At 47.5% G+C, this 25,786-nt stretch overlaps 1 protein-coding gene across 1 annotated transcript in view; it reads right to left on the bottom strand.

Annotated features, from left to right (window-relative positions):
- Nucleotides 1-25,786, bottom strand: part of LOC147725860 (vomeronasal type-2 receptor 26-like) — a 299,837-nt gene that overhangs the window by 184,921 nt on the left and 89,130 nt on the right. The window contains exon 3 of the mRNA XM_086962808.1: nucleotides 14,895-15,722. Coding sequence (XP_086818934.1) covers nucleotides 14,895-15,722 — 828 coding nt within the window. The remainder of the gene's footprint in view (nucleotides 1-14,894; nucleotides 15,723-25,786) is intronic.

Raw genomic sequence — 25,786 nt, 5'->3', positions numbered from 1 at the left:
CACGCGACACAGTTTGGCTTCAGGCCACGCCATTCCACCGAGTCTGCCCTCCTTATGGCTACGGAACATCTGAGGGAGGGGGTGGATGCAGGCCAAACTATGGCTCTGATCTTGTTGGACCTCAGCGCGGCGTTCGACACTGTAGCTCATAACATCTTGCTACAGTGTCTGAACAGAGGTGGCATCTCTGGCATCGCGCTGAGATGGATCCAGGACTTCCTCATGGGGAGAAGCTTTCGAGTTAGGCAGGGAGACTGCTATTCAAAGGGGGTTCCCCTGGGCCAAGGCGTGCCGCAGGGTTCGTCATTGAGCCCGACCCTTTTTAATATGTATGTCGCGCAGGTTGCCTCGATTGTAGAGAGTCATGGTCTCCAATTGGTCTCGTATGCCGATGATACGCAGCTGGTGATCTCCCTATCGCACGCGCCCTGTCTTGCTGCCGATGGCTTCCGCTCGTGCATGAAAGATCTTGCCGAGTGGATGGCTATCAACTGTTTGAAGCTTAATGGCAGCAAGACAGAGGTGCTGGTGGTGGGGAGAGCCCAGTCTGCCTGGTCGTCGGCATGGTGGCCACCCTGTCTTGGACCAACCCCGACCCCCTGTCAAGAGGCACGCAATCTGGGGGTGTGGTTTGATGCGGATCTTACTTTTGGCCCCCAGATCAATCGGGTGGTAGGAGTCTGCTTCGGGATTTTGAAGAAGTTGAGAAAGGTCCTCGACCTACTCCCGATTAGTGCCCGTCAAACCCTGGTTCATGCCCTGGTGACAGCTAGGTTGGACTATGGGAACCTGCTGTACCTGGGGGCTCCGGAGAAAAGCATGGCACGCCTGCAAGTGCTGCAGAATGCGGCAGCTCGTTTGATTCTCAGGCTGCCCAAAAGGGCGCCTTCTAAGGCGGCCCTTCAGAAGCTACACTGGCTCCCCGTGAGGAGAAGAGTGGAGTACAAAGCCCTCTGCACCTGTCATCGAATTCTGAATGGCAGGGCGCCCGACCCTCTGAATAAATTGATCGAAGTGTATCAACCAACACGTGCGCTTCGATCCGCAGGGTTAAGAAAGCCCGCATGGGAGGCAGGTCCTTCAGATGCTTAGCGGCCAATAACTGGAACAAACTTCCAGTGGACCTGCGCTTGGAGCCGGAGGAAGCCAGGTTCCAAGCGAGATTGAAAACATTCCTCTACACAAAATAATTGTCTGCTCTGTCTTTGTGATCCCTGCTCGCTGCCTCTTCCTCTTTTAGCGCGTGGACACGCCGGTGTGCGTAACGCAGCGCTCTACAAATGTCCCAATAATAATAATAATAATATAGATGACAAAATGTGAATGTCCTATACTAATCCACTGCTACAAACAGTGGCGCAATACATAATCCAGTTTATTTTCAGTAGAATTCTAAAAAATAGAGAAAATGCACAGTTTTCTGGACAGTAATTTACTTTTTTAATCAGACACCAATCATTTGAGGAAGCGCATACATTAGGAGACAGTGGTAAACATTTTTCTAACTCTAGCAGAGTAGCATACTATTCACTGTAGAGCACTTCCATGCCTCCTGTGGGGATATATTAATGGTTTTACAATCCAAAATACACTAAGATTAAAGAAGTTATGTAAATGTGGGGGGAATCATATTTACTATTTTAACTCAATCCCCAAAAGACTGTGAAAAGTGCATAAATCATACTATTTTAACTTGACTGTTTTGGGGTGAGGAGTAAGAATAACTAATTTTAATGTAAACCCATATGCATAGTGGAGAGTTCCTACAACTAGGGGTGGGGTTAAAATGCAATAGTATCTATCATTTCCTGCAAACATTGTCAAAAGCGCTCACATTTTGAGGTGACTAAATCCACTTTTATAACTCCAGTCCTACAATCAATATGGAAAATATACATTTGAAGGGATGAGATTTACTCTTCTAAATATTGTCTAAGAAATATTAGGCAAAATGCATACATTGAGCGGGAGGGGAAGGACGAGGTTTGAATGATGTAACTGCAGTCCTTCTAACATAAAGAAAAGGGCATAAATCAAAGGGGTGATATTTATTGTTGTAAATTGCAATGACACGAACATTGGGGAAAGCGCTTATGTTTGTGAAATGGGGTGTTAGATTTACTAATGCAATTCATATCTCACAAATAAAGGGGACAATGCATAAAAATGTAGGGGTTCTGAGTTACTATTCTTTGTCTCCGCTCTGAGAGACGTAGTCACAGCTTATACGGGAGTGGACTCCCTCGGAGGTCTGCAGCTGGAGGTTGATGCAAATTAACCTCCCAAAGATTTAGGCATGGAAAATGTTGTGATTAAAAATTCAGTTTTACCTTCAAACTGGATTTTGAATAGAAATTACAACAATTGTTGAGTTATAAGATGATATTTTCCTATATGAAACCCCAATCAGATGGCATGGAAAACTACCAAACTCCATGAGAATAGTCATCCTCATGGAGGAAAACCAGGAAAGACCCCAAGAATTGGTATACATTCCTGTAGGGAAATGGACTACCTCAACTCTTTAGGATTCTCACCTCACATATGCATCAGCTATCGGGGTGTCCTGTAGTCTGTCTGAACCTGGAAATACGTCCCAGATAGGTATGGACTCAGATTTTTCAGTGTATAGACAACTGCAAATACCTCTCCCTCAATTGAACTGCACCTGTGCTCCCTGGATGTGGTCATCTCTCATGTAGTTCCCACTAATCCGTAAAACCTGCACATTTGTTTGGACAACACAACCTTGGGTGAGATGCCTAGAATGATTCCAGGTACCCCACAGGATATGTTGGAATAGACACCAGCTAGCTCAGAGTGCTAATTTTAGCTCCCCCTAACTTTACCAGGGAGTGAATGGTTTTTGGCAACAACTAAGCTTGACAACCCTGACTCCTCAGAGATTTTGGAAACAGATCCGAACCTCTCGCTTAGTCGCTAGTCCTGACTTATGCTCAGATAAATACACAAAATACATAGTGGGACTTTTTCAGCATATTTATTGAACCAACGTTATTCCTGTGTAGAATACTTGTGCTGTCATAATCAGTAGACAGGAGCAGATAACAGTGATTGTGAGCATCGAACGAGTAAATACCAGGTACAGCTCTACCATGGTGCTTAAACAATGTATACATGCAGGCATATAAAGAAGACAATAATCTAGTATACTCCTATTATGGAAACCCCTACTCTAAGTACAGCTAGAGGGTGTGTAAGTGTAGAACCAAGAATCGCCCCCAGGGATGATTCAACCTCATTACCTGGCGGGTGGAATGAAGGACCCCGTCTTTGTCAAGAAGTGGACACCCCATACGAGATGTCAGACCACTGCATGGTAGAGCCTCAACATGCAGGGACTCTAGGTGTCAGCTAAAGTACCTCCTCTGCTAATCTATCGGGATGCTCATTCTTTATGATAGAAAGCAGCCTTGTGATGTACGTTGTAGATAAGTGATGTTACGGATATGTAGATAGCTCTGTCGCCCAATGGATAAAGACTGAACAACATTTGTACATAATGCGTCAAGAGGCCTAAAGCATGTTGTTCAAGGCATCATGATAATGTTGTGCGCAGCTATATGTGTAAACAAAATAGTTTCAGAGAAACAAATCCAACATTGTTGTGTATGAAAATATGTGCAAAAGTTCACAGCAGAAACATTATTGTGAAAAAGTGGACAATGTCATGAAATGAGCAGCTTCAATACATGAGCCTAACTCAGGAACATAACAATCTACTGATGAAGGCTACAGGTTAGTTTTTCCTTCCTCATTGGGCTGTGAAACCATTGCCTACGCAAAAAATGCATTACATTGGGGAATCAGCTCTGTCAGGGGTAATAGAATGGTGCCATCACACCTTGTAAAGCCCTATTACTATCCAATGAGGCTTAAAAAGGCTCTTACCTGGGTCTTGTTGAGGAGTCTCCTAGGCCAGGATGGTCTGATTTTTGGGATGAAGAGGCTGTACAGATCCAGAAACAACTAGGAGACCCATATACACAAGAGAACAGTGCCCTATCTAGCATATGCAGGTCTTGATAGTCATGTCTGACTACTTCAGGAACTTAAGTAATTCATTTACATTGATCAGGTGGAGCTGAATACAGCTATGTTATCCAGGTAGGTAGCAGTGAAGTTTTCCTATGTAGCCAGGACCCGGTTGACCAAACTTTAAAAAGTGACAGCAGCAATCCTCTAACCAAAGGGCAGGACATGGAACTACAAGTTATCTTCTGGTATGGGAAATGCTGACCTTGCATTGGCTGCCTTAGTTAGAATAATCTGCCAATTCAGTAATGTCAAGTAAAAAGTACTGAGGAACTTGGAAGCTTCTAACCTATCAAGAGCTCATCAGTACCAGGGATCTGGTGTATCAGTTTTTTTGACTGGATTGAAGCCCGTGTCGTCCACATAAAACCACAGTACTGGAGTGCTACTTGGTGAGGCAGCCTTTAATACCATTACCACTGTGCTCAATCATCTGTAGATCTAATATCGTGGACACCTAATGCTCGATGCTGGCCCTCACCCTATCAGACAGCCTGTAAATTTAGTTTTTGATGGGCCTTGTGTCCCCTGAATAAATTTCACTGTTGCATCATTTTCTGAGTAATATGGTTAGTAAGAACATTGAGGCAAATTGTCAACTGTCAGCTCAGAACCATTAAGCCAACTACTACAAACTTGAGAAGCTAAGCCATGCCACTAAGAACCCCTCCTTCAGAGCCGCTCACAAAGCAGCCCTCAGCAACTACCGCCTGTGCATCAAGGAAGCCAAGAGACCAGCCATCACTGCTATCATCGATATCTTGGCCAACAGGGAGGAGCTCTTCAAAATAGTCAAGGAATTCTCCAACCTGACAGCACAGAGAACACCATCCACCCTTCTCAATACCTTTGTGACACTCTCTCTGATTACTTTCACAACAAAATAGCCCCATCTACAACAACTTAAACTCCCATACCACCTCTCTCAGCCTCGACAATCTCAACCTCACAGTTGTTTCCAAACATTTTGCATGCTCCGCAGAATCTTTAGCTGAATCACAATCAACCACAGAAAAACCGCCACATAGGCCCTCGTCATCAGCCGCCTCAACTTTGGCAATACTCTCTATGCTGGAATTTCCACAGAGCTCCTCAGAAGACTCCAAACCATATGGAACATTGCAGCTTGACTCCTCTTGGACCTCCCCAAATGGACCTATGTCACCCTCACCTCGGAAATCTCCAAGGGCTTCCCATCCAGAAAAGATGCCAGTTCAAGATCCTCACACACGCCTACAAAGCTCTTCTTGACCAAGGAACATTCTACGTCAACCACTGACTGAAACTTTCATCTGCCTTCAAAACACCTGAGCTTCTCCTCACCTACTCTTGCACATAACCCAAATCTACTACAGACATAGCGGGGGCTACTCCTTCTCCTACATAACCACCAAGACCTGGAATGACCTGGCCATCCACCTCTGAACAAAGCCCTCCCTGGGGGACTTTAGAAAGAAACTCATTATCTGCCTTTTCAACCAAGACTTGGCATCCTCAGCACCCAGATACCCTTATGGGTGACAGTGCTGCACTTTACAAATATTGACTTAATGGTCCCTCTGATGGCCTGCTGTCGGTGTGGGGGACAGAAATAATCTTTGATTTCATTCAGCCCAGTCCACTTATATTGGAGCGTTCAGAGCTCCATGGGTTCTACAATTCATACTTCATGTCCAGGTTGATATTCCACTAGAGTGGCCTACTGGTCATGCAATTGTTTGATCATTTCCTGACTGTCCTCATTTTCAGTGGCCTATTTCATGCAGCATCTACATTTTATGAGGGTTGTTGCTTTCTCCCATCCCTCTTTCACAAGAATGATAAGTCCTTTCACAGAGTGCCCAAAAAACCCCTCAAAGGCACTAAAGCCTGCTACCTTGTGTACTACCACTCTGTAAGCAAATATTAGGCATGGTAACAAGGCATCGCAATTGCTTTTTAGAGGGTGAAAGAGGCCCATGATTATATCCCTCAGGGTCTTGTTAAATTTCGCAACAAGTCCATTGGCCTTGGGATAGTATGTCTGGAGACCTTGTAGGTAACAGCACACATTATCCACATGGCCTTCATGTACTATCATATGAAGTTGATAACTCTATCTGACACTACCCCAATAGGGACCCCAACAAAGGTAACACCATCCCCATCAGTGCCATGGTTACCATGGGTATGACCCTTGCATACAAGGTGGCACTGTCTACCAACACTAGGATCAACCTGTTCGCTGGGACTATCTTGTGATTAATGGGACCAACAATGTTTACACCCACACTGTCAAAGGGAGAGCTAACATTGGGAAATTCTGGAGGGGAGCTGTGCACTTCCAAATAGACTTTTCAGTGGCCTGACAAGAAATACAGGATCTGTAGAATACATCAGACTTGATCCTTATCTGAGGACAATGAAATTGGATGACCAGGCAGTCAAGGGTTGTCGGCCTACCCTAGATGTCCTTCCAACGGAATATCATGAGCCAACTACAGTAGGAAGGACCTATAAACCTGGGGGACCATCAGCACTCTGTTTGACACAGGCTTAGAGAAATTAGCATCACTATACAGGAGAACATTCTAATAATAAATGAGAAAATCACTCCAAATGTTTCAATTTTCTGGGCCTCAGTCTGTCACAATAGGCCCCCAGAATGGGACACTCCCTCTGCCCCTTGCACAACTATGCCTGGGACAGTCCTCCTGCAGTCTGCCACCCAGCCTTGGTCAGGAAGGTCTTCCATGGCAGAAATGTATTCACCTGTAGTTAGGATATCAGGTCTTCCACCTCAGGATTTGACTCCTTTTTGACTCTGGAAAATATTTGGTCCGATTTCTCATGCAGACTGACCCCTCTCTCACTCTGGCATATTCTGGCTCCACTGCTTCAGGTTCTGGGTCCTTCCGACTCCCACAATAGGCTGCCCTGGACACTTTGGTCATAAGCACCCACTCAGACAGTCAAACATCTTATGATGTAACTAAAGCTCTACCTCGTTCTCTTCAGGTCATACCCTAGCAGACAGTCACAGGTATATCTGGAGTCACAGCTACCTTCTGTCAGCAGAGGAAGGATGAGATTTCATTTTCTAACTCCTATCTCTCCAAAATTGACAAAAGTGCTTAAATTAACAGGGTGAGACTTATGGTTCTAAATTACAATAGCACAAATATTGGGGCAGTCCATATATTTGTAGAATGTGGTGTCAGATGTACTACTGTGAGAAATAATTGTGTCAAATAATACCTTATCTACTTGTCATTTCTTTTCATTTCAAATCATTCCTATTTGTGTAGGGTTTGTAAGACATTTCACGACAATACTTATTATATTCAGAATGAATCATCCATACTCATTCAAACACTGGCTGACTGTCATTACCCTCCATCATGTTGTACTATGTGCTGGCTTGTCTCTCTAGTGTCCTTTTGTAATACAGCTTAGAATGTGTTCAACAGAATGTGTTAATACTCAAAAAACCCGTTTTTACTTGTTGCACATGTCTGTACACTACTCATAGTTTAAAAATGGTTTTCATTTTCTTTTCCTAGGGAAAATACTGGCATGCTTGTCACATTTTATCATTATTGTGGCTTTTTTTAAAGTCTTCTCTCATGCCACATCAATCAATCAATCAAAGCATTTATATAGCGCACTACTCACCCAGAGGGTCTCAAGATGCTGGGGGAGGGGGTAGGGGGTCCGCTACTGCTCGAACAGCCAAGTCTTGAGCTGCTTCCTGAAGGCAAGGTGGTCCTGGGTCAGGCAGAGGTGGGTCGGGAGGGAGTTCCAAGTCTTGGCGGCCAGGTAGGAGAAGGACCTTCCTCCTGTGGTGGCTCTTCGGATGCGGGGGACGGCGGAGAAGGTCTGGCCGGTCGATGGAAGCTGGCGTATGGGGGCGTAGAAGTTGAGGCGGCTGTTGAGGCATCCTGGGCCTTGGTTGTGTAGGGCTTTGTGTGCGTGGGTGAGGAGACGGAAGGTGATTCTCTTGTTGATCGGGAGCCAGTGCAGATCTCTCAGGTGTCTGGAGATGCGGCTGCGACGGGGGATGTCCAGGATGAGTCGTGCTGAGGCGTTCTGAATCCGCTGGAGTCTCTTCTGGAGTTTGGCGGTGGTTCCGGCGTAGAGGGAGTTGCCGTAGTCCAGACAGCTGGTGACGAGGGCCTGGGTGACCGTCTTCCTGGTCTCGGTGGGGATCCACCGGAAGATCTTACGTAGCATGCGCAGGATGTTGAAGCACGACGAGGAGACAGCGTTGACTTGTCTGGTCATGGAGAGGGAGGAGTCCAGGATGAAGCCCAGGTTGCGTGCATGGTCTGTTGGCTTGGGTGCGCTGCCCAGGGCGGGGGGCCACCAGGAATTGTCCCAGGCGGAGGGTGAAGATCCCAGGATGAGGACTTCCGTCTTGTCCGAATTCAGTTTCAGGCGGCTGTTCATCATCCACTTGGCTACGTCTGTCATCCCTTCATGTAGGTTGGCTCTGGCGGTGGCGGGGTCATTGGTGAAGGAGAGGATCAGCTGGGTGTCGTCGGCGTAGGAGATGATGTTGAGGTTGTGTTGGCGTGCGATGGCTGCGAGGGGGCTCAAGTAGACGTTGAAGAGGGTTGGGCTGAGCGAGGAGCCTTGAGGAACACCGCAGATGACTTCGGTGGCTTCTGATCTGAACGGAGGGAGGCGGACTCTCTGTGTCCTTCCAGCGAGGAACGAGATGATCCATTCAAGTGCCTTCTCCTGGATTCCGACGTTGCTGAGGCGCCGCACTAGGGTACGGTGGCAGACAGTGTCGAAGGCCACAGAGAGGTCTAGGAGGATGAGGGCCGCTGTTTCTCCGTTGTCGAGCAGGGCTCGGATGTCATCGGTGGCTGCGATCAGGGCGGTATTGGTGCTGTGGTTGGCCCGGAAGCCAGACTGCTAGAGGTCGAGGGATCCGTTCGTCTCGAGGAAGGCGGCCAGCTGCTTGTTGACGGTCTTCTCAATTACTTTAGCAGGAAACGGGAGCAGCGAAATGGGGCGGTAGTTCTTGAGGCCGGTGGGAAGGTAGCGGTGTCAAAGGAGGTGTTGATGATGTCCCGCAGGTGGGGTGCAATGACAGCGTCGGCCTTGTTGAAGAAGTGGTGAGGGCAGGGGTCAGTCGGAGATCCGGAGTGGATGGAGTTCATCGTGCGGATGGTGTCTTCGGTGCTGATCGGGGTCCAGGCGCGGAGGGTGGTGGTGGGGGGCGGTGGTTCAGTCATGGCGTGCGTCGGTTGAGTGCTGAAGCTGTTGTGTATGTCTGCGATCTTGTTGTGGAAGTAGGAGGCGAGGGAGTTACAGAGGTCTTGTGAAGGGGTGATGTTGTTGTTTCCGGCGTTGGGGTTGGAGAGCTCTTTGACGATGTTGAAGAGTTCCTTGCTGTTGTGTGCATTGTTGTCCAGTCGTTCCTTGAATGCGGTTTTCTTGGTAGCGTGGATCAGTTGGTGGTGTTTTCGGGTGGCGAGCTTGAGGGCCGTCATGTTGTTCAGTGTTGGGTCTCTGCACCAGGCTTTCTCGAGTGCTCTGCAGTTCTTCTTGGAGCTCTTGAGTTCGTCGGTGAACCATTGGGCTTTCTTGCTGCCGGGTCTGCTAGGCGAGGTGTTCGGCAGGTGCGAGGGAGTCGTCGGCGTTGGTCGTGATGCGGATGGTGTTCCTGTGGATGATGGAGATGCCTCCTCCTGTCTGGTTGACGCGGTCCCTCCGGATGATCTTGTAGCCATCCGGGATGGCGATGGCGATGTTGGGCGCTGAGGAGGCGTTCATCCAGGTTTCCGTGAGGAAGGCGACGTCAGGGGCAGTGGTATCGAGCAGGTTCCAGAGCTCGACGGCGTGTCTGTGGACGGAGCAGGTGTTGAGCAGGATGCACTTGAGGTGGTTGCTGCTGGTGCTCGGCTTGGTCAGTGCTGGTGTAGTGCAGGTCCGGATGCAGTTGAACTTGCAGGAGTGGCAGCAGAAGGGTCCGTGGGTGCGTCTCGGGGTGGCTCGATAGCAGCCCGGGATTCGACCGGCATTGAGTGCGTAGAGTTCGGTGGCATCGTAGGTCCGGCGGGTGGGGTGGCCTCTGCGGGGACCAGGGGTTCTGGCGCTGTCCAGGCGCGGATGGGCGCAGACAGGCTTGCCTTTGGCGCACCGTCGGAGCACTTAGGGCGCGCCCGCTGCGCGTCTGCCACTCTGCCATATGAGGAGAGTGGGGGGCAGAGCGAGGGAGGAGCAGCTGGGAGGCGGGAGCGGGGCGGCGAATGGGAAGGGAGATAGAGGGAAGGGGGGCGGGGCCGCAGGGGGGCAGCGGCAGGGATCGGGCGGGAAACGCGACCGGGGCTGGAGGGGGAACAACGAGGGGGACAACGAAAATCAGAGGGCACAACAAGCGGACAGCGTAGAAGGTAAAAAATGCACAAAACAAGATACTTAGAGCTGGGGGCAACACAGGGAGTAAACGATGGGGAAAACAAACGGGGGGCAACGCTGACACAAGCGACGATGATTACCGCAGCGCAGCAGAGGAACTACCGCTCCAGCAAACCAGGAGCACGGCTGCGGGCAGTGGCGGCAATCGGCAGGGTTGGAACTGGGCTCACTCGCAGAGAGTGTGCGCGGTGCGTGGGGTGACCGGCCCGGAGGGTCAGAAATCCATATATGTTCACATAGGTTCACATATGTTTTTCACATTGTATGGAATAATCGGGAAAGAAATCAGCAGTTTCTGGGTATTGTCCAGTAGAAGATGGACTGATAAAAAACTTCAGGTGAAATTTCAGATTGCCTAGTGGTAGGTTAAAAAAAAAATTGGGAATCAAGATGGCTGCTGAGACTTTAATATGTTTGTTTTGATTAATTATGATCCTGTTAGTTTACTTGATCTCTTAACCTTGCATGGACTCATCTATCTGTATGATGATGTATTCTACACATTTGTATAATATGTTGCTCTAAGATAGCACCAAAATAAATATACATTACACCCTTCTATACATCAGACGGCCAAGAAACATCTGATGCCACCGTGCTCCTGTGCATACAATAGCTCCCCGGCGTCCGCACACATGGCACAGGAAATCCCTCTGGTGCCCCCTGTGTACTGAGGCACGCTATAGAGGTATCATTCCAAAGAGGAGAATCTCCTCTTTCTAATGGTGCCCCTCCCTAGTTATCCCTGCTTGGGGATCACTGATGAGGAAACCAGGGATTTTTATTTTTATACATTGAAGGGTGGGGTCTGCCCAAATGGGTGTGCCAATGCCAACACCTGTTAACAAATTTCCACAGTATTTCTGCCCCTCCCTGTGAGACAGATGGTGGCAGTAGACCTTGATTGGTCCCCTCTGGGGCAGAAAACCCCTAAGCACCAGGGATTATGGGTTTTATTATGCCTAGGGGCTGGGGCCTATCATTCCATTTTGGGCAGCCCTCACCCCCTACTAATTAGACAGTCTTTCTGCCCTTCTTGGGGGCAGATGGGGAAATAGTCCCAGATCTGGGGGCAGTAAGGCCATTAGGCAGCCAGGAAAAATGTTATTTTGCTGTTGAGGACTAAGGCCTGCCCAGAGTGAGCATGCCAATCACCTCAACCCCTAAAACAATTTGCCAAAGCATTTCTGCTCCCCTGGGATGCAGGTGGGGGCAACAGCCCCTTATCTGCCTCCAGGGAGGGGGGGAGAAAGCCCACTAGACACCATTTTTTTTATATATACGTAGGTATGGGAGCTGTCCAAAATCTGAATGCCATGACCCCACCCCTCCAAAATGAATTGGAGAGCTGATGGGGGTAATATATCCTGATATGCCCCCCTTAGGGCAGAAAGCACACTAGGAAGCCAGGGACACCTCTTTTTGTAAATCAGGAGTGGGGGCGTCCTAGAATGGGCATGCCAATTCCCCCACCCCCCAAAAATCACTGTAGTCTTTCTGCCCCCACCGGAGGCAGAAAGCCCACTAGGCACCAAGGATTATGTTTTTTTATATGTAGGGGTGAGGGCTGACCAAAGTGTACATTCTGGTGCCCCCAAACACAAACTGAACAGTCTTTCTGCCCCCCTTGGGGGCCATATGGGTGGTATTACCCCGATCTGCCCTAAAGGGGGGGGGGCAGAAAGCCCACTAGGCACCAGAGATATGTTTATCTGCATGTCAGAGTGTGGCCCCATGGACAAGGGTTGCCCACCTTTTTTAGGGACACATTTAATCTATTTTTGCCCCCTTCTGGGGCAGATAACCAATATTTAAGGGCTCATCTGACCACCATGGGGGGGAGGGGGGTGGCATAAAAACCACTACATACCAGGGAAGGTTTGTGTTGTGTTTGTGTGTTTGTGTGTGTGTGTGTGAAGTGGAGTTCTGCTGACAGTCTGCGTGTACTGGCATTTGGCTGGCTGCATGTCTACTGGTATTTTGTTGGCGGTGTATGTGGACTTGTACTTGGCTTGTGGCATGTCTATGGACTGGTGCTTGCTTGATGGTGTGCATATACTGGCGCTTGGCTGGCAGTGTGTGTGGACTGGTGTTTGGCTGACGGTATGCATGGATAGTGCTTGGCTGGTGGTGTGCACCACAGCAGCGGCTCCTCCACTATGGCAGAGGATCATCACCCCCAAAAAAAGGGCAAGAAATTAAAAATAAAACATTGTTAAACACACAATTTATTTGCCTTTTCTAGCCCAGTCTATGGGACAGGGCAAGGTGGGGCGGCTGAGGGGTGGTAGATGCCCTCACTTCAATGTCCATAGCTATTGGCCAGTCGTCTCAGGTTGGCCAAATCATCAGGTGCAGTGGAAGCTCTCTTCGACCCAGCAATGCAGCTGAGAGCAGGCACAAACTCCCAGTTTATCCTGGAGAGCCAATTAAGGGTGTTCAGGCCAATCCTAATTCTGCTCTCATGTGTGAGTGCTGCTTCAGGATTGACCGCAAGGCATTCAGGGAGCCTGTGCTGCCTGAAGAAGAAGAGGAGAAGAGCATGGCACGGCCAGCTCGAGATACATTTAATATTTTTATTTTTTATTTTTCCAACCTGTGACACCTATGCCTGCCCCCTTCGCCAATGCCACCGCTCATTCAGCACACTGGCTGTGCCTGGGTGTGCACAAAGAAGCTGTGTGGCTTCTGTGGATCCCCCAGTGCTTTTTCTTACCCCAAACCTCATGTTTAGATAAAATGTAACATTTTCTGAACATTTCTGAGTGGAAAAGTTGTGAGATCACTGATGCCTGTACAAATTTCCTAACACCCAGTGTTCCCCTTGGACTATTGATCAAAATGATACCTCCCTTGTGTGGGTGTCCAATGCAGAGCCAGCCGAAAACATATATAAAAAAATAGTGCTTGGAGGACACTCAATCTTCATAATTTTTGCCCTTCCCTGTCACTATCTCTTCGCCCACTAACACAAGTAAGGTACCATTTTAATGCGAAAACTGAGAGGAATGCTGGCCGGTAGAAAATTTGTGTGGGTGCGGTGATCCCTCAAAGAAATATGAGAAAAATTTGTTTTTCTTAATCTGAATTTGAGGTTTGCAGGGCAATCTGTGTTGGAAAACATTGGTGGATCCATGCAGATGACAGCTCCTTGGATTCCCCTGGGTGTTGTTTTTCAGAAATGCCTGACATATTGTTTTAAAAATATGTAGAATACATCATCATACAGCTAGTGGAGTCCATGCTTCAAGGTTAAGAGATCAAGGAACTGATAGGATCATAATTAATCAAAACAAACATTTTGAAGTCTCAGCCGCCATTTTGATTCTCAAAAATATTTAAAACTACAGAGAGGAGTATTCCTTGATATGCAATCTGAAATTTCACCTGCAGTTTTTTATCAGTCTGTGTCCTAGTGTACAATACTTTAAAAGTGTAGATTTATTTTCAGATTATTCCATACAATGTTGGGAACACATTTGTCAAAGCATGAGTACCCTAAGAAAGGAAAGAAGATTTAAAAAAGTCGAATAAATGATAAAATGTGACATGCATGCCAGGGTTTTCATTTAAAAAAGAAAATGAAAAGCATTTTCAAACTATTAGTAGCAGACGTGTGAAACCACTAGAAGGAGGCTGTGAGAGGATTCACATGATCTGTTGAACACAGTCTGAGGTGTATTACAGAGGGACACTAGAGAGACAAGCCAACACAAAGTACAACAAGGGTAAAAATGAGGCCTGTGCAAACGTAACTACGCTGGAGTAATCAGAGTAATTTCAAAATTACACATTACTCTTGAAATGCAAAATTACTGATGTTACACATTTACTCCAGCTCGAGTAATTAGGAGTAATTTGGGGCAAGATTACTACTGCAGGAGCGCAGGAACAAGGATCTTATAGAGAGCAGAACGTCTGGTGGCTTTGCATTGCCTGTACCATTTAGAGCTATTGTCTTAGTGCAAAATCTATCCTCAGGCCCAGTTTGGACACAAGGGTGTATGTCTAAGAAAATATTGCTAAATGCAGGATTATGCTTCTCGTGTAATTACGCATAATTATGATAATTGCAAGTAATTGCGCTATGTAGAATTACTCCAGTGGTGGCAAGCCCTAGTGAAATCCATATATGGGATTAAACACTATGTAGTATGTTTTCTAACACCATTCTATTGAAGATAATATGACATATCATGTCGGTGTAGCTCATATCAGTAGAGGTTTGATCTGCCAGTATTTAACCGTTCCTTCAACTGAACATCCAAAGAATGCTTTACTCTATGCAGCAAACTCTCAACAGATATATTTAAAATCTATATTAAATTAAATACAACAAGCTACTGTAAAAAAGTCATGGCAAGCAGTTCAATGTCATTGTGGAAAGAGCCACATATGACATTGTAGGTGTTTGCAAGATCCCTTACCTTCCAGGGCTTGAGATCCTGATGGAGGCTCCCAGCAGCACCAGCTGTTCCTTCCTTGGAGTGTGATTCAAGCATCTCATGTAAAGCGTGTGCTAGAGCATAGACAGCTGTGTAGACACTAAATGTTTGTCTGAAGTTCACAACATCATAGTCAGCCACATCAACACCTTGCAAAGTTTCATTTCCTGAACAAAAAGGGTAATTAAACTCACTCTTATTCCCTCTTCCAGCTGATATACATTCAAAAAACCTTTCCCAGAGGACATCTAAGATATTGTACTCTGGAAACATGGCAGGATTGATACCACGAAGAACATCTTTAAATCCAATGATTTCCCCTTTCTTGATTGAAAATTTTATGATTTTATTAAATGTTTTCCAGGCACCTGTTAATTTAAATAGGTTCTCAATAAAGGCTTCCCCGAATACAATCCAAACTTTCTGAGGCACATGGTTCCAAAGAGCAAAATTAAAAAATTGTGCCATTACTGTGCCGGTGTCATACAGAATGATGACCTGAGCGGTGAATCTCTTGATAGCCCTTGCGATCAGTTCCTTTCTAATACTATTCGTTTCTGTAACTGCAACAGGTAACATATAAAAGAACTCAACACATCCTCCGCTCTCGGTGATCAACGTCATCAGTTGTCGCAAAGCTCTCTCACCGCTGTCATTCTCTGGAACAAGAATCCCAACCCAGCTCCAGGAAAAAAAATTTAACAACTGAGAAATACCTTTCAGCTGGGAGAATTCATTGGGAACAGTCCGGTAAAAGGATGGGAATCTCAATTTGTTACTAAAAATGGGATCCATAGCCCCAAAACTAATCTGTAAACGAGAACAAAATATAGAGAGAGCTAGTGAAAACGTTTAACACACTCTTATATGGGCTATGAGAGAAACACAATATTTTAACATGAAAATGGGTAATTAAGAGAGTAAACATACAACAAAATATCCCTGGTTCGAATGAAGTAAAAATATTGGAATACCAAACTCGATCTTCAAAAACAATTACTAAATATTTAACAAAAAAAAGATTCTAATTAAAACATTTTGTGTCAAGATATTTTAGGTAAAATACCTGTTTCACCTCTGGTTATTTGCAAAGCATGTCTATAAACAGTTGGATTGAGAATTTCATCTTAGAAAACGATGGCACATGATCGATCCATCAGGTTGGCCACACATTTTCCAGGAGTGATCTTTATTTTTAGGACTAGACTAGGCAGCGCTTGCGCTGTCTCGTTGAGACGTGCAGTATACACTTTAGTGTATGTAAGCTCCGCCCACTCTCCACCCATCATTTTCATTTACTGGTGTCTTAAATGGTGTCTTCCGATTGGTTGTAGGTTTTGTCCTTCCATGGCTATTGGCCCCTTTACTGCACAAACTACTTTATTCTGATGCCTTCTCACACCCCCATACTATTGCATTTCCAAAGTTTGTTTTAATTGTCTCTGCCAATGCTACTTTTTATTTGTCTGTCCCCACAAGGGTTGTTTTATTTTTCTCTCATCTGAGATCTCAGTTTATTTATTTATTTATGATGAATACATCCCAAGCCTAAAACAGCCCACGCTGAGGACCTTCTTTTAATTATTTATAATTAACACAGCCCAAGCCGAGGATCAAACTCTGCTCTACAGCTCCAACATTGGCAGCTTTATATGTTACGCCACCTCTCCTCCTTTCAATACAAACCCCTTAAAGGGGGTTATCTTTGCTTTCATTGCGTGAACTTTACAGTGCCCCTGGGGCACAAGCAGGGACCTACTAGAGTGCTTCTCTATTAGAATGCACTGTGTCGGTCTCCTGGGGCACAAGCAGGCATCCACTTCAGCATGCCTAAGCAAGCCTGTGATAAGTGGATGCGTGTGTGTTTCCGTGCGGAAGCGAGGCTGCAGGAGTGGACGGATGGCGAATTTCATGATCGCCAGGCAACCCAGAATGTTTTAATTTATCTGCTGCCCCGGGATCGGACACCAGTGTCGGGAGCCCTGAAATCAGCCAGGAATGAGGGAGATAGGCGGGAGGGGACAGTAAGTGGGGAACCCGGTTGGAGTCTCGCATTGGCTCACCATCTTGAAATCCTGTTTTTTAGTTGCAGGCAAGCGCGTGAGCGTAATATAGACACAGTTGAAATACTTTTTGTTACTGTAAGGCAAACGTCTTTATTGACAAACCTCTAACATTTGAGGTTATGCCGAGTGTGTTTCCAAGCACGTAATCTTGTTTTACATATTAGTATTAAAGCCTTGAGCATCTGGGAACACTAGGATCCATGTAGGGATCTGGCATAAAATTAACTAATTTGTTCACTGCAAGAGGCAAGTAGACACGCTCACCGGCTTTGCCGGATTGTTTTAAGCCTGACCCAAATATGCCCGTTGTTAGCAACGTGGCTCCTCCCTGACGCGGGACTGCACAGGCGCAGTGTACTGTATGCTGCCTCCTCCCCCTCCCAAATGGCTATCAGCGGGAAACACTCCGCCAATCAGAACGCTGCTAGTTTTGGCGCCCGCCGACCTTGAAGGTGGTCTGTGGAAGAGCAGGCTGACACTGGTGTTCCCTTACAGTCACACTCACAATCATGCCCCCCTCCCCCCTTTACCCTTAAAGTGATCACAGAGGACAGAGGAGGTGTCTTGGAAGTGTAAGGGACGAGCTGTTCACCAAAGTTGAGTAGATATTTGGGTCGATGGAGACGAGAGCCGTGATGTGGTAGATTTGGGGGTCTTAAGTTGACACAGGTAGGTACTTGTGACAAATAGGGACCCTCTTCTTTAGTCAGGGAAAGTGGGATTACACTCCTAAAATAACCCCTGCTAACCCTCTAGGCTGCGTGGCGAGAGCAGTCAAGGCTTTATTTCAGAGGCGTTGTAAGTTAAGCAGGTGTGATCACATACAGTAACCTAGTGACAACACTACAAATAGACACCACACAGGTTTTATATAAAAAAATACGTAGACTTTATAAAGAGTTACCACAAGACCATAACCGACAAAAATACACACAACATTTTTCATGGTTCAGACAGTCAAAGGCCGAGCTTAGTTCTACAAAACATAAATCTAAATTTTCTTTTTTTGCCTGTAGGAGAGTAGGGTCTGCTATCCTATGGTCACCCCAAATTTTTGCTTTTTGCTTCACTGGTTTCTGACTTAATTTGGCTGTGGGCCTGCTAATCAGACCCACAGCCTGCTGTTCTCTCTCTAAATTAATGCCAATGCACTCTAGGTGCATTACGAATTGGAACTGGTGCACCTTGTGAGCCCCTGTATCAGAGCACCATAGGTGCCCAGGGCATAGGTGTATCCAAGGCCTACCAGGGGCTGCAGCATGTATTGTGCCACCCCTGGCCTGGCCTCTATATTTGACACAACTGGCTGATCACTCAGCTGGGGTAAGTTGGTGTAATCACCTCTTACTTAGGTACAGTATGTCTGTGCCTAACCCTAAAACTGGACACATATGTTCCTATCAGCCACTCCTATGGAAGGCCTCATCAATCCTGGAGGCAGAGTGCTTGGAAATATGTGAGATGGTGCTCTAGCATGAGCTGAGCCTGTCTGCAGCTGTCGGGAACCACTCCCTAAGCTGTTCTGGGATATTGCCATACCATATACTCTTAAGTGCATTATAATCCTCGCGGTTATTTGCTATCTTTGGTTTGGCTTTATCAAAACATGTCGAGTAAGGTGTCATACGAATTGGAATACTATCCCCTCGTCAATTCTGGTGACGGGGATAGCATTCCACCCTTCTAGAGGGACACGACATGTGTGTAGCCTTAACCCCGGTTAAAGTTAAACAGAGCCTCAGCATCACAAAATGGATGCTGCCACCACAGACACGAGTCTGGCCTCCTGCTGCTGACCGAAACTCGGCAGATGGTGGCCTGGACAAAGGGTTTCCTGCCTTGGGAGGTGCGAGCACCACCCCAGACAGGGTTTTGTGTATTGGGTAGGACAGGGCTGAATAGAATCAAACATGCCCGGGGCACACAAGGTGTCCCCGTGCATAGGCCAGTCCAAACCGGTCCTGGGACTTTCCAGACCCAGGCTTGGTGCGGAACTGGACAAAGGAAAGGGGGTGTAACCGCCCCCCTTCCTGGTTCCTCCCAGAGGAGGGACCTAGTAGGTGATCCACCCCTCAGATTGGGAATAAGAGTGGGAGCAGTGCCATTGCACAGCAGATCATCCTGAATCAACTTTACACGAAGAAGAAGACTGGACTTCGACATTCTGCTGCACAGGAGACTGAAGAGAATCTCCCTTGTGGCCTAGGAGTGGCCACCCTGTGAACACAGGCACCAACCAGCAACTCGACGTCTGCTTTGCCGCCACCGCCCGCCGGAGCCCGAGCCCAGAGCCCGACAAGAACCAGACTCCCAGACCTCTCAGAGCCTGATCCACAATCCCTGCAAAGAAGGGACCCGTGGAAGCACCGAGTGACGTGGGACCGGACCTCTTGGAAGACACTCGAAAAGCTGACTGCACAGCTTCTGAGGCATCCTCGATGTTGAGCTTTGGGTAATGAGAACCCCCACCACGGAGCAGCCCTTGCACCGAAGATAAGCCCTCCAGCATCTCCACGATCTGCGTGGGGCCCTTTTGCATTGTGCCACTCGACGCGCCATCCCGACCACTAGCCACGTGGTCAGCGGCCATATTGGCGATGAAACCGACGATTTACACAGCAGGTCTGGTTGCTCCAGACCTACCCAAGCTCCTGTAAAAAGGAGCACTCGCTCTGACCTTGCTGGTCCGAGTGTTAAGCATCTTTCAACTTCTGCGTGGCTTGCATTTGCCAAGGCCTGTTTGCTCCGATCAGGTCGCAGACACCGCCAACAGTGAGAAGCCTACGTGGGACAGCTCGTGACCGATTCCTGGACGTCCTCGACCCCGGGTATCCACGTGGCTGCAGAAAGAAGCTACCCGACAACACCTGTTTGCACCCGACATCACCTGGTTCCAATCTGGTTCCACGGTAGTCACTGGCTAGTGACTTTGAACACTGTCCCCTCTGCTTTCAGGTCTTCACATCTTCAGATCCACCCTTGGATCCACCGGAACTCTTCACATCGAGCCGCCTGCAGCATCTTCAGCTCCAAGCACCATTGACCAGCGTGACGAAACCCGACACTACTTCGACCCTGTGCACCCGCTTCCTGTGGGTGAGGTAACTCAGCTCCGCCAGTGCTCATGCACTGGTACACATCTCAAGGGCCTGTGTCTTAAGTTTTAACTCCGTAGGTCACTCGGAAGGTTCCTAACTTTCTAACTTTGTACTTTTTACGCACCATAGACTTTGCATTGGAAAGTGCGTGCACTTTGAACACTGCACCCGAGTCCCGTGGGCCTTTCCCGACTTAGTCATTGCCAGTCTCGAATAGCTCCAGCGATTCCCAAGGCCCTAGGCCTGTTCCCTTTCCTACTGGTATCTCTTATACCACTTTCTTAGTATATGGTTTAGGTGGCCCCTAGGGCTCATCCATATTGTGCAACTTTTGTGTATTTTAAACTGTCTTGTGATTTAACGCTTGTGCTTCTGTGCTCATAAAGAGTCCAGGGGATTTTATAGTTAATAAATCAATATATATTTTCAATATATATCTGTGTGGTGTCCCTTTCATTTGGTATTCAAGGGGGTTGTGTATGGTATAACAGCTGGCTTCACATGCCTTTCAGAGTTTAGCCTAAGACTGCTTTGTCCACGTACCACTAGGATAACTGGTCTACAAGGTTGAATTACAACCATCATCATAAGGGTTGCTTGGCATGGTACAAAGTGATCACTAAGAATTAGTGAGCATTATATACCAGGCCAACTTCTCACATTGGTGAGCAGCGGATTGGGATCTGAGCTTGCTGTTGTTTTACCATTACAATCTTTGAGATTATCATTTGAAAGATCATACAGGTACCTGCTAGGTACATATAAAACAAGACTAGTATACTTAAGTTCTACTGAACTTAGTTGTTGTAGAGCAAAGGGAGTAGCACACCCTAGCTACAACTACTAGATAGGTTTCGTAGGTAAACACCAGTGTAGGTAGACTGCAACACATCCACCCACACTAGAGCAATGTCTGGAGCAGAGGGTTCCACTGGGAACATCCCTGTTGAGAGTGACCCTCCAAGGGCACCATCCAAATTTGCTATTTTCTCCTTTAAGGAATTAAGACAGCTTTGTGTCTTAAGGGGTCTGAAGACAGGGCCTTCCCCTACTACAGACCACCTAAGAGAGCTCTTAGACCAGTCTGAGACTCTAAAGCCCTCTAAGGCAAACCCCACAGGGAATGCTGAAGGAGGCCATCCTTCAGAGGATGGCACTGTAGGCACCCCTGCCCCTATCATCCTGGTAGATGAGGAAGCCTCCACCACTGTAGCTCCTCAGGTAGATGAGGAGGAAGAGGAAGAGGAAGAGGAGGAGGTGGAAAGCAGTGAGTCAGATGATGACAGAAATAGTCAGGTGCTGGTCAGTAGACTGAACCAGGCTAACTTAAGCTTACTTGGGAATGAATCAGGTAACAACCCATTCATACCCCCAGGTGGACTTAACCAGAAGCCTAGGAGGAGAAGGACTCACTCAGGTGACTCTGACAACTCCCATGCTTCTAGAGGTTCTCATGGTCACTCCAGGAAGGAGATGACTAGCCCTCAGAGAAGGGAACATGAGGCCAAGATGAGAGAGGCTGAGTTTAGGATCTAGAGGCAAGAGTTAGAGGTTGCCCTGGCCAAGGAGAAACTTGCTAGAGCAAGACAGCCTAGAGAGAGTGGGGTAATGGAACCCACTGGTGGCAGCAATATCCACAAGGATAAAGACAGGTCTTTTGATAACAGAAACCTGAGTAAGATTGTGCCCCCCTACAAAGCTGGGGATGATATCCATAAATGGATTACTGCAATGGAGAGAGCCTGCAGAGTGCAGCAGATCCCTCAGGAGCAGTGGGCAGCAATCTTGTGGCTCTCCTTTGAAGGTAGAGGCCGAGACAGACTCCTCACAGTTAGTGATGGGGATTCTAGAAACTACCTGGTCCTGAAGAGTGCTCTGATTGATGGGTTAGGCTTAACCACTGAACAGTACAGGTTAATGTTCAGAGATACCCAGAAGACACAGACTCAGGACTGGTCTGAATTTGTTGAGTGTGCCACTAAGGCTCTGGAGGGATGGTTGCTGGGAAGCAAGGTTACAGACTATGAAGGATTGTATAATTTGCTGATGAGAGAACACATTTTAAATAATTGTCAGAACCAGCAGTTGCATCAACATTTGGTTGACTCAGATTTGACCTCTCCCCAAGAATTGGGAAAGAGGGCAGATAAATGGGTAAGAACCAGAGTTAAGCAAAAGAACCAGAACCAGAACCAGGGTGGTGACCAGAAGAAAACAGACCAGAAGGGTGGGGAGCAGAAAGCTAAAGACCAGAAGTCTTCAACAGGGCCCCAAACTGAGACAGAGGGTGGGTCCCAAACTTCCAAGAAGAAGAAGAAAGAAGGTCAGAAGAAACCCTGGTGTAAAACTTGTAAGAACACCTCTCACTGGACAAGTGAGTGTAAAAAGGGTGGAGCCCCCAGCACTGCAGCCCCTAAGGCACCTGCACCCACTAGTACAGTTAGCAGTGCTGGTCCTCAAGCCAAGGGATTAGTGGGTATCACTTTGGGAACTGAAGGAGATTCTGACCTAGTCAGAGCCCTTACACAGGCTGTACTGATTTGTGAAGGGGACATAGATTTGACCCCTGACATAAGTCCCAGTAACCTGGGCAAATACAGACAGACACCTTTGATCAACAATAAAGTGGCTCAAGCTTACAGGGACACATGTGCCAGTGTCACTATGGTGACACCTAACTTTGTGGACCCTGGACAATACATGCCAGGCGATGATTACCTGGTGACCAATGCCAGCAATGTCACTACTACACATAGTGTGGCACTTGTTAACTTTTCCTGGGGAGGGGTAACTGGCCTAAAGAAAGTTGTGGTTAGTGCTGATCTCCCAGTAGAATGTTTGTTGGGCAATGACCTGGAGAACTCTCTATGGTCAGAAGTTGAGTTCAAGACTCATGCAGAGATGTTAGGGATATCATCACATGTCCTTGCTGTGACCAGGTCACAGGCCAAAAAGTGCCTCTCTGAACCTCAGGTCTTCGATCCTGGAAAAATGGACCAAGTGCCTTCCAAGAGAAAGAACAGGAGGGTTAAGGCTGTGCCTTCCCTACTGCCTACAAGTGAGGATCAGGCTTCACAGGAAACTGATCTTGAGACCCCTGAAGGAACTGTCTCTGAAGAACTTGAACCTGATCAGGTTGAGTTTCTGGGGACAGGGGGACCTTCTAGGGCAGACTTGGGGCAGGCTCAGTTAACCTGTCCTTCTCTTGAACCCCTCAGACAGCAGGCTGCTGCTGAGGCTGCTGGGAATGCTGAAGGTGCCCATAAAGTTTATTGGGATGAAGGACTCCTTTACACAGAGGGTAGAGACCCCAAGCCTGGTGCAACCAGGAGGTTGGTTATACCTCTGCAATTTAGGGGTTTCCTTCTCACCTTAGCCCATGATATTCCTCTGGCAGGACACTTAGGCCAGAACAAGACCTGGGACAGGCTTGTCCCTCACTTTCACTGGCCTCACATGTCTGAAGACACCAAGGAGTTTTGTCGCTCCTGTGAAACCTGCCAAGCCAGTGGTAAAGCAGGTGGAATAACAAAGGCCCCCCTGATACCACTACCTGTGGTGGGGGTTCCCTTTGAAAGAGTGGGGATTGATATTGTTGGTCCAATGGATCCCCCTACAGCATCTGGGCACAGATTCAAACTGGTGGTAGTGGATCATGCCACCAGGTACCCAGAGGCAATTCCCCTTAGGACCACAACAGCTCCTGTTGTGGCCAGGGCCTTACTTGGAGTTTTCTCCAGAGTGGGGTTTCCTAAGGAGGTAATATCTGATAGAGGGGCCAACTTCATGTCAGGATATTTGACAGCTATGTGGAAGGAATGTGGTGTCAACTACAAGTTCACCACTCCTTATCACCCACAATGCAATGGGCTTGTTGAGAGATTTAACAAGACCCTAAAGGGCATGATTAAAGGATTACCTGAAAAGCTCAGGCGAAGATGGGACATCCTACTGCCCTGCCTTTTGTTTGCTTACAGAGAGGCCCCTCAAAAGGGGTTTGGCTTCAGCCCCTTTGAATTGTTGTTTTGGCACCCTGTAAGAGGACCCCTGTGTCTGGTGAAGGAAGGATGGGAGTTACCTCTCAAAAAGCCTAAGCAAGACATAGTGGACTATGTACTTGGTCTCCGCTCCAGGATGGCAGAGTACATGGAAAAGGCATCCAAAAACCTTGAGGCTAGCCAAGAATTACAGAAAGCTTGGCATGACCAAAAGGCTGTCCTTGTTGAATTTCAGCCTGGACAGAAGGTATGGGTGTTGGAGCCAGTGGCCCCAGCAGCACTCCAAGACAAATGGTCTGGACCCCATACAATTCTGGAGAAGAAGGGAGAGGTTACCTACTTGGTGGACCTAGGAACTCCCAGGAGCCCCCACAGTGTGCTCCATGTAAACAGATTGAAGGCATATGTCAGCAGGGCAGACATGGGCTTGCTCATGGCTACAGATGAGGGACAGGAGGAAGAGAGTGACCCTCTCCCAGACCTGCTCACTCAGAACCCTGAGGATGGCTCAGTTGATGGTGTGGCCTTAGGTGGAAGCCTCACTGAACATCAGCAACATGACTGCAGACATGTTCTACAGGCATACAGGCATATGTTCTCATTGACACCCAGTCAGACTAACTGGTGTACCCATGTGGTGGACACTGGTGACAGTCTTCCTGTAAAGAGCAAGATTTACAGGCAACCTGACCACGTCAGGGACTGTATAAAGACTGAGGTGCAAAAGATGCTGGAATTAGGTGTCATTGAGCCTTCAGAGAGCCCCTGGGCTAGCCCAGTGGTTCTGGTCCCCAAACCTCACACCAAAGATGGCAAGAGAGAGATGAGGTTCTGTGTGGATTACAGAGGACTCAATGCTGTCACCAGGGCAGATGCACACCCTATTCCAAGGGCAGATGAGCTCATTGACAAGTTGGCTTCTGCCAAATATTTGAGCACATTTGACTTGACAGCTGGCTACTGGCAAATCAGGTTAGCTGAGGGGTCTAAAGCCAAAACAGCATTTTCTACCCCTAGTGGGCATTATCAGTTTGTGGTGATGCCCTTTGGTTTGAAAAATGCACCTGCCACCTTCCAAAGGTTGGTGAATCAAGTCCTTACTGGGTTGGATGACTTTTGTGCAGCTTATCTGGATGATATTGCTGTCTTTAGCTCCGCCTGGGAGGATCACCTGGTCCACCTGAAGGAAGTGCTTGAGGCTCTGCAGAAGGCAGGCCTCACTATCAAGGCAACAAAGTGCCAGATAGGGCAGAGTAAGGTTGTGTACCTGGGCCACCTTGTAGGTGGAGGCCAAGTTCAACCACTGGAGAGTAAGATCCAGACCATCAAGGACTGGTCCCCTCCAACCACCCAGACTCAGGTCAGAGCTTTCTTGGGCCTGACTGAGTACTACAGGAAGTTTGTTAAGAACTATGGGTCCATTGTGACTCCTCTTAATGATCTGACATCCAAGAAGATGCCCAAAAAGGTTCAGTGGACAGAAATCTGTCAAAAGGCATTTGATGACCTGAAGAAGGCCATGTGCTCTGCACCTATCCTGAAGAGTCCTGACTACTCAAGAGAGTTCATTGTCCAAACAGATGCTTCTGAGTTGGGAGTGGGAGCAGTGCTTTCACAGCTTAATGTAGATGGCCAGGACCAGCCCATTGCTTTCATTAGCAGAAGGCTGACCCCCAGAGAGAAACGTTGGTCAGCTATAGAGAGGGAGGCCT

Source organism: Lissotriton vulgaris, chromosome 3_1 (assembly GCF_964263255.1).
Source record: "Lissotriton vulgaris chromosome 3_1, aLisVul1.2, whole genome shotgun sequence".
Lineage (NCBI taxonomy): Eukaryota > Metazoa > Chordata > Amphibia > Caudata > Salamandridae > Lissotriton > Lissotriton vulgaris.
This window is presented reverse-complemented; position numbering and strand designations above follow the sequence as displayed.